General features: G+C 56.3%; 10 protein-coding genes across 10 annotated transcripts; 4 read left to right on the top strand and 6 right to left on the bottom strand.

The window, feature by feature from the left end:
• Positions 1 to 99: 99 nt before the first annotated feature.
• J7T54_006331 (putative membrane protein -like protein) lies at positions 100 to 3,342 on the top strand (the record flags this gene model as incomplete). Its single annotated transcript, XM_051506342.1, has 4 exons — positions 100 to 119; positions 182 to 278; positions 351 to 385; positions 447 to 3,342. 4 exons carry the CDS (start codon positions 100 to 102, stop codon positions 3,340 to 3,342), a joined length of 3,048 nt encoding a protein of 1,015 aa, XP_051366848.1.
• A 433-nt stretch (positions 3,343 to 3,775) lies between these two features.
• J7T54_006330 (putative exonuclease-like protein) lies at positions 3,776 to 5,905 on the bottom strand (the record flags this gene model as incomplete). Its single annotated transcript, XM_051506331.1, has 1 exon — positions 3,776 to 5,905. One exon carries the CDS (start codon positions 5,903 to 5,905, stop codon positions 3,776 to 3,778), a length of 2,130 nt encoding a protein of 709 aa, XP_051366847.1.
• Positions 5,906 to 6,632: 727 nt separating this feature from the next.
• Positions 6,633 to 7,722, top strand: J7T54_006329 (uncharacterized protein; the record flags this gene model as incomplete). Its single annotated transcript, XM_051506320.1, has 3 exons — positions 6,633 to 6,660; positions 6,843 to 7,486; positions 7,534 to 7,722. 3 exons carry the CDS (start codon positions 6,633 to 6,635, stop codon positions 7,720 to 7,722), a joined length of 861 nt encoding a protein of 286 aa, XP_051366846.1.
• Positions 7,723 to 7,750: 28 nt separating this feature from the next.
• On the bottom strand, positions 7,751 to 9,391 carry J7T54_006328 (Histone-lysine N-methyltransferase SMYD3; the record flags this gene model as incomplete). Its single annotated transcript, XM_051506309.1, has 3 exons — positions 7,751 to 8,616; positions 8,672 to 8,861; positions 8,915 to 9,391. 3 exons carry the CDS (start codon positions 9,389 to 9,391, stop codon positions 7,751 to 7,753), a joined length of 1,533 nt encoding a protein of 510 aa, XP_051366845.1.
• Positions 9,392 to 9,613: 222 nt separating this feature from the next.
• Positions 9,614 to 10,870, bottom strand: J7T54_006327 (nucleotide exchange factor SIL1; the record flags this gene model as incomplete). The annotated part of the gene is made up of 1 exon (XM_051506298.1): positions 9,614 to 10,870. One exon carries the CDS (start codon positions 10,868 to 10,870, stop codon positions 9,614 to 9,616), a length of 1,257 nt encoding a protein of 418 aa, XP_051366844.1.
• A 2,348-nt stretch (positions 10,871 to 13,218) lies between these two features.
• On the top strand, positions 13,219 to 13,970 carry J7T54_006326 (protein kinase; the record flags this gene model as incomplete). Its single annotated transcript, XM_051506287.1, has 2 exons — positions 13,219 to 13,720; positions 13,780 to 13,970. The coding sequence occupies 2 exons, from the start codon at positions 13,219 to 13,221 to the stop codon at positions 13,968 to 13,970; spliced, it is 693 nt and encodes a 230-aa protein (XP_051366843.1).
• A 157-nt stretch (positions 13,971 to 14,127) lies between these two features.
• On the bottom strand, positions 14,128 to 15,467 carry J7T54_006325 (uncharacterized protein; the record flags this gene model as incomplete). The annotated part of the gene is made up of 2 exons (XM_051506276.1): positions 14,128 to 15,071; positions 15,143 to 15,467. The coding sequence occupies 2 exons, from the start codon at positions 15,465 to 15,467 to the stop codon at positions 14,128 to 14,130; spliced, it is 1,269 nt and encodes a 422-aa protein (XP_051366842.1).
• An 814-nt stretch (positions 15,468 to 16,281) lies between these two features.
• Positions 16,282 to 17,627, bottom strand: J7T54_006324 (uncharacterized protein; the record flags this gene model as incomplete). The annotated part of the gene is made up of 4 exons (XM_051506265.1): positions 16,282 to 16,461; positions 16,757 to 16,935; positions 17,078 to 17,313; positions 17,611 to 17,627. The coding sequence occupies 4 exons, from the start codon at positions 17,625 to 17,627 to the stop codon at positions 16,282 to 16,284; spliced, it is 612 nt and encodes a 203-aa protein (XP_051366841.1).
• A 1,238-nt stretch (positions 17,628 to 18,865) lies between these two features.
• J7T54_006323 (uncharacterized protein) lies at positions 18,866 to 19,528 on the top strand (the record flags this gene model as incomplete). Its single annotated transcript, XM_051506254.1, has 1 exon — positions 18,866 to 19,528. The coding sequence occupies one exon, from the start codon at positions 18,866 to 18,868 to the stop codon at positions 19,526 to 19,528; it is 663 nt and encodes a 220-aa protein (XP_051366840.1).
• A 584-nt stretch (positions 19,529 to 20,112) lies between these two features.
• J7T54_006322 (Polysaccharide monooxygenase Cel61a 4) lies at positions 20,113 to 21,246 on the bottom strand (the record flags this gene model as incomplete). The annotated part of the gene is made up of 4 exons (XM_051506243.1): positions 20,113 to 20,474; positions 20,574 to 20,697; positions 20,765 to 20,856; positions 20,925 to 21,246. 4 exons carry the CDS (start codon positions 21,244 to 21,246, stop codon positions 20,113 to 20,115), a joined length of 900 nt encoding a protein of 299 aa, XP_051366839.1.
• Positions 21,247 to 21,509: the final 263 nt, after the last annotated feature.

Genomic DNA, 21,509 nt, shown 5'->3' with positions numbered 1-21,509 from the left:
TACCATTTCAGAACTGCTTGCCCGACTCATATCGACTTAATGATCCAACACCTTTGCAATGGAACCCTTTATACGCTGATGCCGTATTCGACACCCAGGATGACAGCCATAATCTCCGGGTAGTTGTCTGGGGCAACGTCTCTGGATCACGTACCAATCGTGAACTGCCACCACCCGACAGTCCACATTGGCGAGACCCTGAGCAGACCGACGGCAAGATCATCCAGAATCCCGAACCGGACTCGGCCAATCCCAAGGCGACGACACTATATTCGCGTGTAAATGTCCTCACGTTCGAGCCATGGAGCCATGTGTCGGACTTTTGCAATGACGGATTGACGAATCTACAGTGTCCCCTCGGGCCTGTTTTCAACACGAGCAACATGTACGTATCTGCTGGTCAGGAACCTATCATGTCTTGTTGCACGGTGCTAACATGAATCCAGCGATCTGGAAGATCTCCCAGCTGTCAACCTCAGCCACGACTTTTTCGATTCCTACGCCTTTTCCACATTCTCGACCACGGTTCTGATCATTAACGGTGATTCAGAGGCTACTAACATTGGATGCATCTCCACCAACATTACGCCTGACATGGGAGGCTATGCGCAACTACTTCGATTCCTACCGCTGCTCATCCTGCTGTTGACCGGCTTTGCCGTCATTTTCGCCGCGATATGGAGCCCTTGGGGCAGCACGGATGTGTTCCATTGGACGTCGAATTATGGCCGAGACGCTGATCTCCTGCGCCTAGTTACACCTGGTTTCGGCGACTGTCTTCAGTACATCCAGTTCATTGTGCTGACCGGAGGCCTGAGCCTGAACTACCCGGGCTTTTACCAGCCGATTGTCAGCCAGGCTTCCTGGTCATCTCTCATCTTCAACCAGAGCTTTGTGACCAACAGCGAGCCCTGGCAAAGCGTCGTGGACGGGATCTATGTGAAGAACGGGACGTATGGCCTCGAAGAGATTGGGCAGTTGGTTGGAATTGCGAGACCCGAGGATGTCTGGGCCGGTATGATGGTATGGCTCCTCGTCATCATCGCTGCCGTCTCGGTCTTTGCGCAAATCGGCTTTTTGTTCCAGTGGGTGCTCAGGACCCTCTCAGGCACACCAGAGGAGGACCTGCGGTCGAAGAACGTGCCCTTCTCCGTCGGCAACGTCATTCGCATAGTCTACAACTACTTCTTGCTCCCCATCATTTCAATTTCGGCCTTCCAGCTCGTCATTGCCGACCGCTCACCAGCCTACACCATTGGGCTGGCCGTTGTCACAATCGTCTTTCTCATTGTGCCCGCGGCCTGGACGCTTCGACTGATCATCAAGACGCGACCCAAGTCTGTTCTCTTCGACGATCTACCCAATGTGCTACGTTACGGCCCACTGTACAACACATACTCGGACCACTCTGCTGCTTTTGCTCTCATCCCAGTTCTGCTGACGTTCATTCGAGGCATTGCAATTGGTGCTGTGCAAGACAGCGGTATTGCACAGGTCATCCTGCTGGCGATCTGTGAGGTCATCCAGGTCCTCACGATCCACGCCTTCCGGCCCTTCAATCCACCGACATCGATGAATGCGTATCATACAGTGTTCTCGACCATGCGATTTTTCACCGTCATGCTCATGGTCGCCTTTGCGCCCAATCTAGGCGTCACCGATGGTCCGAAGGGGTGGATCGGATATGTAATCCTCCTGCTTCATGCGGTGGTACTGGTCTTGGGCTTTTTCATCAACGCACTGCAGACAATCGTCGAGGTTGTCGCATTGATGCTCGGTGCAGGGGGCGACGACGACCGTGGCCTTACAAGAGGGGGTCTGTCCAAAATCTTTGGTATGCGCCAGCTCGCTCGTCGCGGGACGCCAAGGAACGGCCCGTCACGCGCAAGTCAACTGTCGACTTCGGCCATGTTGGACGTGGAGGATGGTACCAAGACGGGTTACTCAATGCCCAGCGGGCGTGTGCGAAGCTCCTCTGGTGCCAGTCTCGGTGGCATGCTGGGCCCTCCACGCCATCGAGACAGTTCAGTGATGGACAGCGTCGACATGTACCCAGCAGGGCACGGTCGTACGCACCGACATGTGGACAGCGGCAGCTCAGTGGCGTTGGATACGCCCGGGGGCACAACGTCGATATTCTCTTTCCTCACCTCGCCGACTGCGGCTCGATCACAGAACCCCGGCTTACATATAGAGGCGGCCGATCCTTATTATCGACCGCCCCGCAGGCGGCAGGGTACGCTCAGCACCGAGCTTGAAAACCCAACGGCTGCATCTGATGCGGCAGCCGGCGACACAGCGCGGACGATGGCGCCTCCCGGTGCATCAGGCGAAGACGCAGAGTCAGCGGCCGCTGCAGGGGCCGGCGGTGGCGCTGGAACAGGTCTTGGTATTGGAGCTGATATTTCACGCAATCCGACGCCGGCACCAGGCGCTGCTAACCCGGCAAACGCCCTTCCCAACCGACCAGACTACTCGACACGCGAGGTTGACTTTTACTATGGCGTACGTGGGCCCGCGCTCAACTCTGATGGACCTGGTCGTAAACTCGGCACCGGCCCCGCCGACCCAACTGGTCCGGTGGCCACGGCTACTGGCTGGTTCAGGGGGCTCCTGGGTGGTAAGACAAAGGAGAAGGGCAAGGGCTTCGAAGTGGTACGAAGTGCCCGTATGCGACCCGACATGATGGCACGAAATGGGGCCTTTGGCGATGAGACACCGCCAGAAGGTATTCCTGTGGCGATGGGCGTCCTGCGGAACGGACCCATCGACTCGGACGATGATGAGCCCCGGCCTAAAGCATCACCCCAGCGCTCCCCGATGCGCAAACCTGGCGACCTGCTCACAGAAACCGGAGAGCCAAGGGGTCCGGATGACGACGAACCTGACAGCCCTGTGATGGAGCGTCTCCCACGTGGATCCATACCGCCAGAGCCTCGGGCAGAAACCGAAGGGCGCTCCGATAGTCCGGGCCCTGAAATTCCCCGCAAGAGCTCGAAACGCAACTCTGCGCTAGTGGACTCCTCTCGATCTGCCACAACTGCTGCCTCGCGCCCGCGGTTCCCGGAGCGACCGACCCAGTTGCAAGGGCCGCCACTTCTCGCACGACTGCCGTTTGAACGAACAGCATCGCAGAGACGGCTGTCGTCCCACGCCTCGTCCGACTTCAACGTTGACCTCTCGCGCCATCCGAGCTCGCGTCGCACAGGGGAGCGGCCAGCTAGTTTTGGCATGGTGTCGCAGCACAACATCAACCGCGTGGACCCTGAGTTCAAGGACGCGGACTTGATCGGCACATCGGCCGAGGTGGTCAATGAGCGGTCCAGTTCCAGGCAGACATGATCCTGTTCATGGACTGCACCTTCATTTTATGGCGCAGAACTGGGGCTTTCTGTCATGGAATAGTACTCGAAGCCTTGGTATCATCGGGGCATGCATATTTGGGACATATTTGAGATTCACATCACCATCTCTGCGATCAGACTTTCGATTTTCATTGCATGGGTTGTTATTTTGTACACACTCACTCGCCATTAGCGACGGCGTAACGCCAAAAATGCCTGGGTCGACAACGGGGAAGGGAACTGACTGGCTTGGGGAATCTTGGGGACAGCAAAGCAAATAGATAATCAGGATATATCGTGGGTAACGAGGGCCAACGTCCTCGTCTTATGAACAATATGAAACACATACACTCATTGAATCAAAGACGGAGAGCATCGCGGCGTGAATAGTGTTGTGTGTTCTAGTTGATCTTTGTCTAATGCGTGTTTTTTCATTTGACGGAGATGAAGCCTATCCCTGACCTGGCCTTTCTCGCCGCCTTTTTGAGCGCCTGCTCCTCGACATCTGTCCACTTCACACTCAGCTCATCCCACTTTTTGCCGGGGGTATTATACTCCTTCTTCCACTGTGCCTGCATCTGCTGCAGCCTGGCCATCTCTCTCGGATCCCCTGAGCCGCTGAACACGATGAAGGCCGTGCACGGCGGCAGAGCCGCGTGTATGCGGGCCAAGCGATCAGACACGTCGCGTAGACTTTGCTCCAGTGTCGCTGCGTCCGTCTCCGCGCTGACGGGCGGTCCTCCCGTGGTAGAGGCGGCGCCGACACGGTTGCGATTCCACCAGCCCTGCTGCGCCTCGAGGGACCGCATGCGCGCCCAGACAAAGTCCACGCCCCCGCCGCGAATCTCCTTACCGTCCGCGTCACCGTGAACAGCGCGGATGACGCCCTGCGTGACCTCCTCGTCGTCCTTGCATCCGAGCTGGTATGTCGCGCCGTTGCCCGCGCCGCGCTTCGGGTCGCCCCAGTCGACGGCCGCGCTGGTCTTGCCCACCTCGAGACCGCCGACGGCTTCCTGGCCGCCCTGGGCTTTGTAGGTCGTCCCGGCGCGCGCGAGGCGGCGGAAGAGGTTCTCGCCCTGGGCGTCGCTGGTGCCCCATTGCGGCCCCTTTTCGCATTTCTGCTTGGTGAGGTCGAGGCAGGTCTTGGCGTCCTCGATGGAGTTGTGGCCTGCCGCGCCGCCTTTTTGGATCTCGCGCGAGAGGTACTTTTGCGCGAGCCACTTGAGAGAGGACTTGAGTGGAGGCCCGCGAGGGTGGGGGTAGAGAATGGATGTGTCGACGATGAAGGGGTGGGCGAGCTGCATGGCCTTTGTGTCGGATTCGAGCGAGTGGCCGATGAGGATGGTTCTCGGGTGCAGGATCTCGAGTAGCTTCTGCTGGATGTCTCTGATGGTGGTCGTGACGGGCCGGAGCATCTCCTCAGTGATGCCTGAGAACTGCGTCACGTAGTCGATGATGGGCTTGTCGGGTTTGACGAGCTCGTCCATTACCACGTCACCGGCCCAGTCGACGAGACTGATGCGGGTCAGGGAGAACTCCTTCTCGCCGGTCATGCACATCTCGCAGTCCAGGGCGAGCACATCCCGTCCGGCGGTGATGCTGCCTTGCTGAATCTCCTTGTCGGGGACCTCGCCCTCGGAGATATCATTGACCTTGGTGATGACCCACCCCTCCGGCGCGGCAAACGTGTCGCGTGCCTCGCCCTCGGGTAGTAATGCTGGATGGACTAGGTATCCATTTTCCGTGAGCTGCTCGGCCGTCGCGATGAAGGACGTGATGGGTGTCCTCTCATTCTTCCAGCCATTGGGCTCTCGCGCAGGCTTGACGCCGCCTGCCTTCTTGGGCCCGTCCTTGGGTGTGGGCGCCGTGAGGAATGCGGCCATTGGCGAATGCATCTTGCCATTCTTGTCATCGCCAGGGGTCTTGACCGGCCACAGATGCGGGAAGATGTCTGCAAATGGCTGGAGCGCCTCTGGCAGTCTCTCCTTGGAGAGCTTCCTGGGATAGTAATCGTCCGGCGATGTCATGATCTTCTCCTCCTCCTCCTCCTCCTCCTCCCGGTCCTCAGTCTTGTCGTTGTACGTGTCAAAATCCACGCTCGCCTTGAACATGGCCTCCTCCAGGCCAGGCACCATGATGGTGACAATCTTGCGGAACTCGGGTCGATGCGAGACAGCCACCCACTGCGGCGCGGGCCCGTCGGCGTAAATGTACGTCACCAGGTCGCGCAGGTTGTTCACCGAGATCTTGGCGTTGAGGCGCGCATTCGGCGAGAAGGTGATGCTCGGATAGGAGCCTTTGCCTTGCTTGGGTATTTTCTTGGCCTTCTTGGTGGGTCGCGAGACAGTCTGCCATTCACCACCACCGTCGGAGACGTCGTCTGGTTTCGAGCGCTTGAGGGAGCCGTCGCTGGACGCTGCGTCGAGGGCCGACGGCGTCTCTGCAAGCATCGCTTCTGCGGGTGGTAGTGTCATGGTGTCGCCGTCGTCGGGGGAGGGAATGTCGCGGGAGGAAGGGATGTTCTGTGTGCACTTGGGGCGTTTGCGCAGGCCTCGTCCCATGCTAGGTGAGAGAACAGAGGTCCAGGAGCAATTGCGCAAACGAAGGGAGTGGACGACCGCGCCGAGTTCACTTGTGGGTTGGTGGCCGCTGTAAGGACGTGGTGTCGCTCGCAGTCTCTTCAAATCGACACAAGGTCGGAAAAGATACGTACCTTATCTTATCTTATCGCAACTGCCAGGGTCGGTTGTCAGATCTACAGGTCTAGCCTATTCGGGCAGTAGCGTGAAGCAGCTGCGTAGTGGAGCATTCCAACGCGACTTTATGCGCGTCCAAGGCTTCAAGTTCTCATCCATCTCAACCTTGGCCGTGGGTCTGCCCTTTGTATTTCTTCAATTTCAATTCAAACTTCTTGCTATAGAATAAGGCATTTTCTATTTCATACAGTGTCGTACATCGGCGATCTGCCTCCTTGGACTTCTTCCATGGATCTCGTCACGGTACGGTGTGCCAAATGCGATGCGAAGCTTGGAACAGTTTCCAACCAGTGGACAAGGGTTGGGAATTACTACATCACACCACGCGATGAGGAGGAGAGCGCTGGAATCCGCAGTCGGCTCTCATTCAACAAATCAAAGCAGTCCCGAGCGGGAGGAACGAACTCGATCGCAAAGGGCTGGTAGTGGACTCTCTGGGACTACAACAGGAATCTTCCGCTGACCAGTACAAGTGAAATACAATTGATGTGTTGTGCGACCTGTCAGTCTGGCTCTCATTTGATCAACACCAATGCGCCTCCAGGTCATGAATTCTACGTGTAGGTGCACACTCCATACTGAAATCACCCTAACACCATCAGTGGCCAGGTCTTCTTACGACCTCAGGAGGTGGTATTCAAGTCGGCTGCCGACGAACGTCGGGTACTTAAACCAGAAATAGTACGGGTATTGCCCATCCAAAAGCAAAAAAGAGAGTCCGACTCGGACATTGACTCTTCAGACGACCTGGACTCATCCGCCAGCGATCAATTCCGCCCCAGCTTCCACAGTCATGCGCCGAAAAACGTCTCCAGTGTGGACATCTTCCAGCTACAAGACGATGTGGCGGAACAGGAGGAGGCCATCTGCCACATAAACAAAGTGGGCGAGCAGTTTGTGTCCAGGTTCAACGAACAGCTCCTCGAGGCCCAGGCAGGCATGCGTCAAATGCGCGCCAATATTGGTCTCTTGCAAGAGGACGCCGCCCACCGCGCGAAAGAACTGGCCTCATGGAAGACTTCTATACAAAGAAGCGAAACCAATCAGCAAGACCTCCAGGACCAGCTGTCTTCTGCTCGACAAGATATTGTTGCATTGCGAGCGCAGAACGAGGCAATGAAACGGCAGATGGCAGGCGTACGAACCATGGCAGTGGACGGCCTCGAGAAGAGCGACGCACATGCAGCAGAGATAGGCGCCCTGAGACAAGAGGTCAAATTGCTTCGATCTGAGCTGGCAGCCAGTCGCATGCCCCAACAAATCGTACAGCCGGCGTCTGACGGAAGCTCTTTGCACGAAATGAGCGTAGCGAGCGATGTGGTTGTTGAGGACGCGCCCCCGAGCCATAAACGCAAGGCAACGCATCTCGAAGACGATGAAGACGAGGTCGATCAAGTCTTATACACACCCAAGAGGGCCTCCAGAACGACTAGGGCAGCCCCGAATCCTCCGAGCCCTTGCGCTGCCGGCTCTTCTGGCCTGCAGCATTCTGTGCGCACGCCGGCACCTACATGGAGATTGGCGATGTCAGGGGAAAATGGAGAGAGCAAGAAAAGCGAGCCTTGGTTTTCATTCAAAAAGTCGACTGGTCAGAAATCCAGACCTACCAAAGCGAGGCATAGCACTGGTGGGTGAGGAAGGAGGAATTGTTCAATTCACTATGAGCTCCGAGATGACCGTCTTGCCGAGGTCAGCCAGCGTGTGGACGGGATCGACCACGGCAAACTTGAAAAACGCTCTTGACTGCTCATCCGTCGGATTCTGAATCCAACTCTGAATCAGCGATACCTCCCTATCCCGCCCAGGAAGCTGGTTTATCTCGGACAGCAACTCATTGGCGTCTTTCGCCAGGTCCCATTCGTGGGCAAAACCTAGCGGCGCAAGTCGAATGACCATCATGAGCAGCATCTGGCACAACGCCACTTGATCAATCTCATTCAGCGCTGTCTGCATCGCACTGTCCAAGCCAGTCGAAGCGGGCGCCGCCGTGTCAGCCGCCGTGTGCGACAGAAGTTTGGCGATCAAATAGAGCGCTCGCAGCCGGACCGGAAAGAAAGTCGCTGGATATCGATGCGGATCACCCGAGACTGCTACGAGACACGTGATGGCGAGTGCCTGCGGAAAAGAGCCGTGCTGAGCCAGTGTCGTTGCGACTTCGCTCAGAATGTTTGGTAAAGGAAAAACGGCCCAAAGTCCCTTTTCGACGAGTGCCTTGCAGCGACGCAGGCGCATCAAGAGAGCCGTGAGGTCGTACTGACTGGCGTCAGAGAACTTCATCAGCGAGCATAGATCTTCTGATAACTTGCTGGCGGCTCTCGCTGTGTCGGAGTTCGTCGCAGCCGGGTGTTGTTTGATAGACGAGGCGCCAAGCGCCAGGCTGAAGGTGTCGAGGTCGTTGCCTTCTGTTGCAGCGCAAACCTGATAAACATTAAGGTCCTCCTTGCATCGTGAGCACTGGCACTCAAAATGGTAGCTCTTGAGAGCGGCGGCTCTCATCTTCTTGGGCCACGTATAGTCTAAACGATAGAGTCAGCAATGGTATTCTGGATTGCATGGGAGGACAAGACGTACCTGTGTATGAGATCTCAATCTCTTCGCCACCCTTGATGTCTCTCTCAGCGCGAAGAATGATCTTGCGGCCAACCACTTGTACCATGGCGTTCGGCGTACAAGTATGGTTCATCATGGCAAAGGTCGGCTCCAGGAAGACGCCAATCTGCCCTGCCTCGTCGTCCGCCCAGTTGAAGGCGTTGGTTTGGATCTCGCGTGGTCAGTTGTATTTGTCCCTGTTTCCAAATAGACTAGCAAACACACCTTTGTGACAATATCACTCGCCCTCTTCACATTCTGCTCTGACGTCTCGAGCCCAGAATACGCTACGCCAGCCATGGCCATCATCTCGATATCCGGGTCCTTGTCCCCACTTCCTCGCAACGTGTCCAAGCTCTCCCCCTTGAGGAGACATTGCATGAGCAGACGGACTTGGGTCGGCAGGCTCATTGCGCGCTGCTGGCCCATCTTGGTCAAGGGTTTGCATTCCTTGGCGTGAACGTCCCGCCAGTGGGCACGTTGGCAGCTCTGGTGGCAGTAGTAGGCTGCATGGCATTGCGTGCACGCCTTGGGTGTCCCAGGTGCCAGACAATATGTACAAAAGGCTTCGAGATGTGGTGTCGTGGGGAGCAGCAGGGTTGGTGGGAGGGCGAGGATGGGTGTGCCCGCACGCTGGGTGTGAACGGATGTGAGGGCGCGGCCTTTGGTGGGCGAGGACGTTACTCTCACAGAGGAGCTCATGCTGAGGATACTGGCTGCAATTCGAATTGGGAATTCGGGTGATGATGGTAGGCGAAGTAAAGTGAAAGACGATCAGAACGAAGTCGACCGTGTTTTTAGGCGGTCAAAATGATGAGGCCAAGCTCCGTCACTCAGAAGGAATACCTTGCGCCACAATTAAACGTGAACCACGACTATGTATGATGACAGCACGAATAATCCTCAATACGGGTCTACAATTATCTACAATTCTGCTTTCTCATCGCGAGCTGGCTCTTTTCCGGCCTGCGTCTTCCTGGCGTCGGCCAGCCTCCTCGCCAGATCCCCACTCCAGTGGCTGTCGTCGCCTTTGTGGTTCTGGGCAATCTCATTGACTCTGTAGTCCCAGCATCCATCCTCCATCGACCCTTCCTTGCACACCTTGTCCATCTGGACCTTGTCCGCGGGCCACTGCCCGAGAACAGCGCCCATGTCCTCGTCCAAGAAGTTGTCCAGCGCCAGCTGGCCCACCTTTCTCTGCGCCGACGTCCAAGATGACGCCGTCGGGACCAGAACCTCGAGCAGGTACTTCATCATGTCGCCGTCGACAAACTCTTTCCGAAGGTTGTCGTTCTTCATCATGTTGTTCACCACGCTCACCTTGGCCTTGACGCGACCCGGCGAGGAGGGGTCTTGCACGGCGTCACCCTGGGGGATGAACCGGCGGCCGGAGAACCCTTCACTCAAGGGCTTTCGAGTGTCGAGGCACGTCATGCCCTTGAGATCCGACCATTGCTGGGCGACTTTTTGCAGAGCGGGAGGGTTGTTGGACAGGGCGGCCGCGACAATTGTCGCCGCACGCTGATCCCTAGGCACGACGCCCTCCTCCACAGGCTGCGCATCGTCGCTCATGAGGCACAGGAGCTCCTTGACCGCTTGCGTATCCTCAGCGAGTTTCAGGCCATAGTACATATCGTGGCTCAGGTCCTCCAGCCACTCCAACGCATCGTCGTACGTGGTGTCCCGTGTCGCCGGGTCCTTGATCATGGAGAGGACGTCGTAGAAATACCCAGCCTCATGCTCCGGCTTCTTGACAGCGCCGACCGGTTCGTACGCTGGGGCTCCCCCTGGTACTTGTGGCTCCTCGGGCTGCTCAGGCTCGACGACCAGGACGGCCTGTTCCTCGGGCGATAGACCCTTCAGTTCCTCGGGGACCTCGCCCTCCACGTTCATCTTGGCCTCGAGGAGGCCAGAGGTGACGTTGAGTCGGACGTGGAGACCTTGAGGGATCTCCTGGTCTTTCTGGATGGTCTGGAACTCATCCGTGGGTACAAATATTTTTGGGTAACATTCATCAGGGTTGTCGGTGTGGCATATCAGCTCGTTGCTGTCCTTATCTTGCGTGTCTTGATTTGACGAGGGATCGTTGCTGGCGAAAGCGAGGGATGTGAAAATTGTGAGAGCGAGCGCAAAGATTGCGGTCAATGATATTGACGATGTTTTCCGGCGTCCGAGAGGCATTGTGTGAATGTGTGATGGGTGATGGGTAAGTTGGCGACACTAGACTTTGGTGCCAATGTGAATGAGTGATGATCGGTGAGACGGAGTCTGAAGGGGAGAGCGACGCAATGCGATCAGCTACCGCTATGCCTCAAAAGAGAAATAGAAAGGAATCCTGATGAAATCTTGAGTGAGCGTCAACGGAAGGTTTGAATCTGAATTGAAGGCATGACTCCAATCATCATGAAGCCAGATTTCATCGAAAGCTGGAGATGGTGACAGAATTCAAGATCGCCAAGGTCAAAGTGGCACCTTTTGATTGGCTGCGAGCCACGACTCAGGAGTGGGTTCTGCGTGCCCTGTAGCAGCCTCAACTGTCCTCTTCTCCGTTTGCACCTCAATTTGTCATGTTGCCACGTATCGACTTGGGACAAAGAAGACTGACAGGTGGTTTCTAGACAGGTGAAAATTGACATGGTCGCTGAGCCGCTGAGATCGCTGTGGCAGGGCAGCAGACTCGGTTCGATCGACACAACAGTCATCTTGCTCCGCGGTGAAGAAATGTGACTACCCTGGAGCCACTATAGGCCAAGAAACTCAATTAAGCATTGAGCCTGAGCTGTCTGATCCAAGCTGCCAACTTACAACGAGCAAGGGATGGATGCTGCCTTACGAAAAACTACGCACCAACTATATTCGGCCACCACTGCGCCCATGTGTGGCATGTCCTCCAACTTAGGCAGAGGCTAGTGCAACAAGGATAGGTTCATCGCTGTGCAGCTGATCCTGCGCGACACGTTGAAGAATGCAGTCGGACAGTATTTCGCAGATGTCGAGGAGGTTGGTCAGGGTCTTGAAATATCCCATGGAGGCTGGATAGGGATCTCCTGACATCTGAGACACCACCAAAGCGGCAGAGACATGAGAGACATTGCGCACATGTAGCATCAGCTTGAGACTTGAAGCTGACTTTCGTCATAGCCGAGAAGTCTTTGACAAGATATACGTATCACTCCGGCTATAAGAGGTGATCTCCCCTGGGAGTGGGAACATGGCTTAGCAAGCACCAACCCGGTCCACAACAAACAGCAAACAACATCTTCCACCATGGCTCTGATCGCAGCTACGTCCATTTTCATCCTTGCGACACTATTGCAGACAGTTAGTGCTGCGCCAGCATCCCATCATCACATGCACAAAGATATCGCCCTGCTCAGGCGGCAATATCATCAACACCCAGACCAGGTGATCCGCATGAGCCAGGGTCCGGTACACAATGATCCTGAGATAATGGACTCACTCATCGACCCGAAGCCAGATGCAACAGGTCACCCTGAGATGGTGGTCGATCCAGTCTTGGGCGACCCACCGGTCACTCGATATCTAGATGACACGGCTTAGTGACGGTCAGGAGGCTTGGAGTCTGGGATGAGCTTGCAAGCGACATGTGGGATGCATTCTTTGGCGTTTTTGGTCTTATGGTGTTTATGGCTGGAATATTCTTTTCAAGATGTATTCGGGAGAGCGAGTACGTAGGCGCACGGCATGTAGACAACACCTGCATAAGTATATGAGGAAATCTCGCTCTGGAAAAGCTTGAATTCAACCCGCGCAATATTTGTGAGATGCAATACTAGAATAGCTCAGCAGCAAATTGGCAGCAAATTGTACATATAGTTGTACATGTGAACAACTTGCTGTGCATGCAAGCCCACTTTGCTCGCCGCGGGAAGAAACAGACGAGGCAAGTCAGTTTGACTTTGAACACTGACTGGCATCCCGCCGTGATCCTCACACGCACTACGCCTGCATGCTCACCTACCATGACATCCGCGGCATCCCCAGATCGCGTCAAGTACGGATGGATCGAAGAAGTCGAAGATTTGGAGGAGTAGTGCTCAGGTGGCTATCACCCCGTCTTGATCGGCAACGTGCTGCACATTCGCTACAAGATCTTTGACAAACTCGGGTATGGAGGGTGTTCGACGACCTGGCTCGCGCGTGATCGTTGCCGTGAGAGTTATCTCGCTGTCGAGGTTGGCATTGCCGATGCCAACCTCCATCAGAAAAACGAAAGTCGCACTCTGCAACGGCTCAGCCATCCGTGCATACCCAAAATCCTGGATCAATGCGGTGTCACTGGACCGAATGGAACACATCCATGCTATACGATGGCGGTCGCACAGGGCAATCTCAATGACGCACTATGCAAGCCGATGTTTCCTGTAGAGGTTGGAAGGGTCCTCCTGGCAGCAAAACTCGCATCTGCTGTTGCCTACATCCACTCACAAGGCTATTTGCATGGATGTTAGTCCATCGTATCACACTCTAGATCTATCCAACATCACCCAGACCTCCACATCCGGAACATGCTCATACAGACTCCTTCAGGACTTGATCAGCTTTCAGTGGAGCAATTCCTAGAGAAATTTCACGAGCCTATGAAAGTGCCCATTACACGGACTGATGGCCAGCTACTAACACCACATCTACCGCCGTACGCTGCTCTACGAATAGACATGACCAAGGCAGCGCGCAAATCCCCAGTGAAAGATGCACAAGGCTTTGTACTGGCTGACTTTGGCGAAGCCTTCTCCCCAGCCGAGGAGCCACGTCTCAACCAAGACAATCATACGCTCTTGCCCGGTCAGCCTCCTGGAACATTGTTCGAACCTGACGCCCATGTCTCACCCGCTTCCGACGTCTGGACAATGGCCACGGCGATTCGGGAGATCCTAGGGATGAAGTCCCCCTTCAGCCAGCACGTGCCGCCCAATGAGCTGCTGGCCGAGCATCTCGACGTCCTCGGCTGCGAAAGCCTCCCCCACGACTGGAGAGCCATCTGGGAGCGCCAAGAAGTAGACGGAGAATGTCAGCTTCCACGCGACCAAACCGACCCGCAGGAGATACATGGCCACCGCTCGACCAAGCTTGGGAGGAGTTCAACCAAACATTTAGGAGGAAGCGAGAGACCACGGGAATATCCGGGGAGGAGGAGAGCAGGGCCGTCCTCGAGCTGATGCGCGGCATGCTCAGATATCGACCGCAGGACCGGCTCACGGCGGACGAGGTGCTTCGATCAGAGTGGATGGTCAAGGGGGCGTTGCCACAGACGGGATAGGCCGCCAGTGATATCTGCCTACCTGATATAGGCGGCTACCCCGACACAGCTTGTTTCGACGGCAGCGCTACAGTCATCAATATGCCTTCACAAAGACTCCAAAACGTCACCCGATACACTCAGAAACAAGCGCCTAGACACGTCCCGAAACCATCTGTTACTCGTTCTCGTCGCTATCAAACTCTCTCAGGATCCTGCGCGCCGCCTTGCGGCCGACGACCGGCAGCCTGTCCACCCCAAGATCCTTTGCAGTCTGGGGGAGAAGCTTTGGGTCCAGCAGACCGATCTGCATCAGGACACTGGCTTGGTCCCAGTACACGTGCTCCTGATACAGCTTGCCGCCCTTGAGCGCGACGATGCTCACCACGAGGATCTCCACCTTTTTGTTGGTCGCCGGCACACCGGGCAGCATCCAGGGCACTTCCTGCGTGTGTTTGAAGCGAATGTGCATCTCGTCGACCACGCGATCCACCCCAATGGTGCGAGACAGGAGAGTTACTTTTGTGCTGGGCGGGTTGGTGAACGCTGTGGCATAGTAGGCCCTGAGGTCCTCGACGCCGATACCACCCGTCAGGTTGGGGATGTTTGTGACATGCGGCGTCTTGTGCGTCGTGTACGCCTCGACGGCCTTGTCAATGTCGTTTGTGAAGAACTTGCTCTGCAGGTTGCTCTCTAGGACGACCTCGAGATCCGGGTCGATGCCAAACACCTTGCGCGCCGCCGACAGACTGCGACTCCAAGCAATCTCGGCGCAGATGCCGTCAAACTCCTCCACGTCGTGCTCCGCAAAGCCCGGCTCGGCGTGGTAGGTGTAACTCGGGTACGCGAGTTGTAGCTTGCCCCCCGTACCGGCCCCGGGATCGACCCTCTTCTTCTTGGTGCGACGCTTGCCCTGGATCCCTACCATCTGCGACTGCTTCGTGATGCCAATCTCGGCACCCGCGGTGAGATGGACGAGCGTGCTGATGGCATTGGGGAACCTACCCTCTGGATCGGGGAGTGCGGTCGGGTAGTAGGCAATGAGCAGGCCGAGCTTGAACTCGGGATTGTTGTCCATGATGTGGTAGTGTGCCAGACACATTGTTGCGGCGCTGTCATACGCTGCGACGCAATCGTCAAGTCAGGTCGGAACCGCACCATCTGCTGCATGCAAGGACGTGGTACCTACTTACCCACGATGCCAAACTTGGCGCAGGGCTCCATCTTCTCCCTGCTCAAGTCCTTGAGTTTCTCAATGTACCCGTCGGCGCCACAGCTCTGGACGGAGAAGTACTCGACGTCGAATCCCTCGTCCCGCCACTCCTTGATGGTCAACTCGTCAAAGTCATCATCCTCGCCCGTGATGTACAGCTTGGGCGCGGAGCGGGGGAAGTCGCGTGACAGAAAGTTGCCATCGCGGAAATCGGCCGACTTGGAGTTTTCTGACAGGACTCTGACGTTGCGGCCCTCGGACTCGGGGACAGCTTTCTTGACCAAGTTGCCGACGTCGATGTTCATCTTTGGGTGATTGAGGCGATCGATGTTTCCTTGATCAAGAGAGAGCTGAGCTGGTGGCTCGTGAGAGATCCGTCTGGACAAAATTTGACTGACTGCTAAGCTAGTCGTTTACATGATCGCGAGCCGCATCGCGAAGATGATGGCGTGGTAGAAGATTGTCAGTGAGGTGGTCCAGACGTCATCACACGTTCCGGCATGCCAGGTTTCTGGCACGTGCCGGTCTTGGTCCACCCCGTTTCCCCACAGGGGTCCTTTTTCGCCTAGCCTTCTGCATCCTCCCCCCCTTGTTGCCTCTTCTTCAACACAGGCAAGGGGGAAGGGGTTCGTGATTTGCTCGGAAGGGGCTGTCATGCTGCCGCCGCCACACTCCTGTCCAGAGACGTGTCGTTCAAGGCGACAACGACATGGTCCTATTGCTTCGACCGTGGAACACATGAGCATGGCGAAGTCCCCCCATGCAGTCGAAGATGATAGCCAGAGTTCGGGAACGCCTCAATCAGTATGAGTCGCGAAGAAGGGACAATTATAACTTCACGTTTGAGAAATCCACCCCACGCTTCACGAATCAAAGCGAGCGTAGAAGACAAAAAACATCAAGTACACGGCGATCTGTGTTCGTTTTCAGGACGAAGCTCTCTTTTTTTTTTACTAGACAGCGAGGGATAGTGCTGTTCCTTGAGAGTCAGGCATACCTCTGGGTGAGAGAGCCACGAACCGCAAACCCTCTGCGCATGCACCCATTCGTTGCCTCACTGTCTTGGGGTCGTGTGCTCCAGCTCCTTCGGACGCCTGTCTCGCTGCCTAATGAACGGATTTACGACGGATGCTTGACAGCTCCACATCTGATAACGGACTCTGGCGCCGGCATGAAGGTGGGAGCCGATCGGAGCTCAAAGACTGAGAAGCGCAGCTGAAGCTGTCGAGTGGGACTGTCGGTGCAATCGAAGTGGCACGACCATCCATAGGAGGCCAGTGTCAGGGCGATCTGGATGGACTGAGGCTACGGCCAAAGACTACTCGAGCCTGGAGTATATCGCCCCGCCACTTCTAACATCTGAACAGACACGCTTTGAGTGGCTAGATGACGGTAATTGTATGCGACATCACTATACGGCACAAGCCTGGATCTCAAGTACGGTATGCATACACGCCTCCTGACTCGCGCTGCTAGGGGCTCTCCTGAAAACCAAGACGGGTCTCTTGCGCGTGGGCAAATAGCAAGGCTCCCATGAAATGATAAAACGAGACAAATCACCGCATCTTGGGCGCCGGCACAGTGGACCGTCGACTGAGCTTGCGTAGATGCTGTTGATGGCGTAGGCGATGCCGCCCAGTGTGGAAGGGGACCTGGTCATGCCGGCGGCCTCGGGGTCATAGTACTCAGTGCCTTGGTGCGGTCCGTCCGCCGAGAGCAGGAAGACGGCGACGGCCGCGACGGCCAGCCCCGTCCCCAGGATGCCGGCCAGGCCTATCCAGGGCATGGTCTTGAAGAAGCGTTTGTGGTATTGCTTCGACTGGGCATGAGCCGGCGGTATGTGCGCGGCAGCGTCGGCGTGCGGGAGGGCGTGCGAAGTTGTCTGGGGGGAAGTCCTTGGTGCTCATGGGACTACTGGGCATCTGTTGTTGCTGCTGCTGCTCGTATGCCGCGTCGCCAAAGTGACCATTGTTCACAAAGGGAGTCGTCGGGTCGGCGTAGTTCTCGTAGGCTGGGCGAGAGCACCGGTGATCATGCAGGTCCATCTCGTATCCGTACTCTGCTGTCCGTTGTGTGTGGCCATGGTCGTCCTGCTGGTCCTCGGATGGCTTGAGTCTCGAGATGATGCTGCTGGATAGGAGAGGCGGGACACTTGGGAAGGGTCAGGACTCAGGACTGGGGACTCAGGAGACTCAAGAGGCCAACGTGCGACGCTTGTAGAAGCCATCCATCACCAGACCCTCCCTCGGACGAGAAAAAGGAGCCTGTCATCCTACGAGTATTAGGTCTCCTTCTCGAGACTTGAGACGAGAAGACTCCCCACTGCCTTTGACAAGGTGTGCCCGACAGACGAGGAGCATAGGGAATGCGGTTGAGGCGTAAAGCCGCCAAGGAGCGATCGAGGCCCTGCGCGACTGGGGTTGGAAACGAAGTCTCCCTAGAACCGACTTGGGGCTGGCCCGCATATTGCAGGGTTGCGTGCTCCATGATCCATCCATCTGCGATCCTGCGGAAGAAACGCTCCCTGCCAGCTGGCTATCGTGACTCGCGCGTCCGTCGTCGCCTCGACAGCGGCAGATATCGACTCGACGGTCTCGAACCACCGCCCTAGCGGCCCTACCGCAAGGCTGACTGGCAACTTGTAATCTTGAATCGCGCCCCTGCCAAGATGGGTTATATCTCCGAGCTGGACACGTGTTGGTTACGAACATGGGCTTTGTGTCTGAGTGGAGCGTGGCAGACCCGAAGGCTCTGGGGCACCGGGATGATGAGAGTCCCATTCCTCACTTCAACGCTTGCGCGCCCATTGAAGGATTGAGGATTGCCCATGTCACCCACGCCGATGAAAACGAGTGGCTGTGCTCTTGCAAGCCTCTTTCATAGGCAAGATCATAGGCAAGGCTCAAGAGTTGCACCTCACGCGTCGCTTTGCGGCCACTACTACGCTCAATGTCCACTGCAAGCTTGACCTCTATCTTGTTATCTCGGATTCATCGCCTGCGACGTACGGCTTGGAAAAAAAAAAATTGAAAAGGAAAAAGAAACCCATGTTTCTCCGTTGCTTGTTTATCGCCAAATTCTTGGCAAGAGAGTCGAGGCGACTGGTATGGCGGCACCAACCACCAACCACCCTATGAGGCGCCTCCAGAGTGCCTACAGGAATAGCGGTCAGATCCGCCAATCAAAAGAACCTGTCCAGACTGGAGACTCCTAGTCTCCACGTCTCCAACAGCAGACACGGAGGCTGGAATTATCATCTGCCTCTCCTGCACTTTTGACAGCTCGTCTCTGGAGAGTTTCAATCATCCTCGTTTCGCCTACGAGCGAGCTGTCTTGTTCAGGTCAATGTAGTGACTCGACAACACGCGGATCGTCATGAGCTTCCTTAGGGATCATTTGTGCAGGGATCCTTGTGCGCTGCGCCTCCTCTTGCAGGGCTGAGCCCGCCACGACATTGACGGCTGCATTCAATGCATTGGACTGTTGGTCGGTCCGTCCTGGAGACCGGAGAATCAGCAGACCAGTCATCACGCCAGGCCACAATCTGTGCCTCTTGGCAGTTGGTCTCCAATCCAGCCAGGTCTGGCGGGAATCGATGATATAAAATAAACGGCAGCACGCCTCTCCTCTGCTCACGAGAATCCTCCATCATCGCCTCCCTACCACATCGCTCAGAACTCAGTCCCCGGGGTCACAGACTACCATGCGCCCCTCCACCCTCCTCTTCGGCGCGAGCCTCGCCAGCGTGGCTGTCGACGCGAGTGCTGTGGACGACTACCTCGCCATCTTTGAGCATGCGACAATCACCAATCCCGCTGGCGGCCTCGTCGACTTCTCCGGGCCCTTCAACATCACCTGGTCCACCCCGTCCAACGCGTCGTCACCCACCGACTCGCGCTTTCGCGAGCTCACCAAGGGGGTCTCCATTTGGTTTTCATACAACTACGAGAACATCCCAGGCTATGACTCCTCCCTCCCCTCAGACAACATGACGCACATTCTGATCGACGAGGTGTCCGACCTTGACCCCTCCATCAACTTTTACGAGTGGGAGGACCCGGCGGACGCCGTCAAGTCGACGCGCAAATCGCTCGAGGAGAGGGCGCGGTTCATGGAGCTGAGCGACCTGCCCGGCGGCGCGCGCTGGGTTGTCACCGTCTCCTTTGTCGTCGACAACGGCACGGCGGAGGAGGAGGGTCTCGAATACTTTGTGAAGCGCGACTCGTCCATGTTTGACATTGAGGGCGTGGACGGGTACGAGCCTGGCCAGGAGGGCATCGAGTGGGGGAGCGCCGCTGTCGCGCTGAGGCCGGTTGGGACGCTTGCCGGCGCTGCTATTGCTGCGGCCGCGATGGTACTGCTCTGAGGGCGAAGAGTGATTTGGGAGAGCTTTCATGTTAGGAGCAGGGCGCACAGGCGTTGGTGTGCACATGTGGCAGGGCTCTGTTTCAGTATGGTCCGAACAGGGACAAGAAGAGAACGAAGGCATGACGAATCCTATGTGGATATAAACCCGTATATTTGACTTGACCTAGGAGGCAATGTGGTTATCGAAAAGATCTCGAGGAATCTTGCCTGATTAGTTGGTGACAGTGCCTTCGATTTCGAAATGGCCAGGTCAATTGCTCGACGACGAGGTCGAAGCTTCCAAGTTCCGCGACCCCGTGGGCTCCAATTCAAGATTTTCGACTTAAACGCAGGCCGTGATGGTGTCTGTAACCAGAAAGTCCTCGTGTGAACACTCTGAGTGGCACTAATAGTCTTCTGTCAAGGGCTAGACCGTAGAATCGATTTGTTTCAAAGCATGTACGTACGTTATATGAAATAGTGACGAAGCCATAAACGAACAAAGAAGACATCACGACCTGCATGGTCGCCCATGGACTGCTCTCCGGGAGAAGAAACCGCTCCCTCCCCCCTTCTTCCACATCCACTGGCCAGCACGGCTTCTTAGACACACTGGTGGTACCACTCGTTGACGACCTGGCAACTACCAGCAGAGCAGCACTTGGCACCGCCCCATCCATTTCCGCCACACTGGCCATACATGGCGGAGCAGCCACCACCGTTGCCTGGGTTGGAGGGCTCGCCGCCACCGCCGCCGTTGCCCGCGCCGTTCCAGACAGCGGGGCCCGGCATGGGGAAGTTCTTGTAGCCGCCGTAGATGCTGAACTTGGCGTACGGGTCAGAGTCCTTGTAGCCACCGGGGAGCTTGAACGTCGGACTGGGCGAGCCGTTGCCGCCGTTTTGGACCTTGACCTGGAGGCACGAGGTGTAGTGCTCGGGCTGGTTGACGTGGGAGCGGTGGATGCCTTGGGTGTATGGTTAGCAGGGTGCATGCACGGACCAGGCCACTTATTTGAGGCACTCAGAGGCATCCGAATGTAGCCATTGAAGAGATGAGAACGTACCAATGTGCTCGAAGCGGACCAGGTACTCGCCATTAGGTGTGTTGTCGGGGATCTTGGCGGTGATGGTGTCACGGCCCCAAGTGCACCAGGCGTCGCGGGTAAAGTCGGCACCTTGGTTGCAGACCTAATGAAAGTTTCTTGTTAGGAAAAGAACGGTGTGACCCTTACAAAAGACAAGAATAGTCACATACACCCTCTTCAAAGATCTTGAACCAGTCGCCCGAGCCATCGTAGGCCTTGACGTTGTCGCCGGGGGCGCGAGACATGTAGACAAAGCCGGGGCCTAAAGGCACAACTCGTCAGATTCCGCCCTCTCCGTCTCCATGGACTGCAAGTATAGATCAAACTCACCAGGGTGTTCCATCTTGGCACCATAGGCTAACTTGGCCGTGACCTCTGAGCCAGCGTTCACAGTCAAGACCTCGGTGCGGCCAGCGTTCGAGAAGGCGCCCTGGTTGCAGCGAATATCGGGTCCATCGGCGTAGGAGCCGTCGCGGATATCACCCGCCGGGTTCGAGGAGAACTTGATAGGGTTGTACTTGGTCTGCCGTGTAGTGTCGCGGACGTACTTGCCGGGTGTTTGGGCAGCACCGTTGATAACGTTCGTCTCAAAGAAGTAGTGGGCGGAAGCCACCTGAGCCGCGGCCGCGACGAAGATGGTCGAGAACTTCATCTTGCTAGTGGATGTGCAACGAAAGGGACGGAAGATGTACACACAAAGTGTATATCGTTCTGTAGGAGAGGTGGCAGGACTATGGAGCGCTGCTGGGAGTGATGAAGAAAAAAGACGAAGGGAAGAAGACCTCGAGACGGATACGACGATCCTTTTATAGACCCTAGGTGCGTATGACTGAATAGGTAAACACTTTGAAGCTTCTCTAATCCCCCGATTCATCTACACTAACTTCCCCAGCATGCGTGCATGCATATATGAAG

The sequence above is a fragment of the Emericellopsis cladophorae genome (genome assembly GCF_022114955.1).
Source record: "Emericellopsis cladophorae strain MUM 19.33 chromosome Unknown NODE_1_length_1489480_cov_119_871856, whole genome shotgun sequence".
In the NCBI taxonomy this organism is placed as follows: Eukaryota; Fungi; Ascomycota; class Sordariomycetes; order Hypocreales; family Bionectriaceae; genus Emericellopsis; species Emericellopsis cladophorae.
The sequence above is the reverse complement of the archived record's forward strand: the minus strand, read 5'-3'. Positions and strand labels throughout refer to the sequence as shown.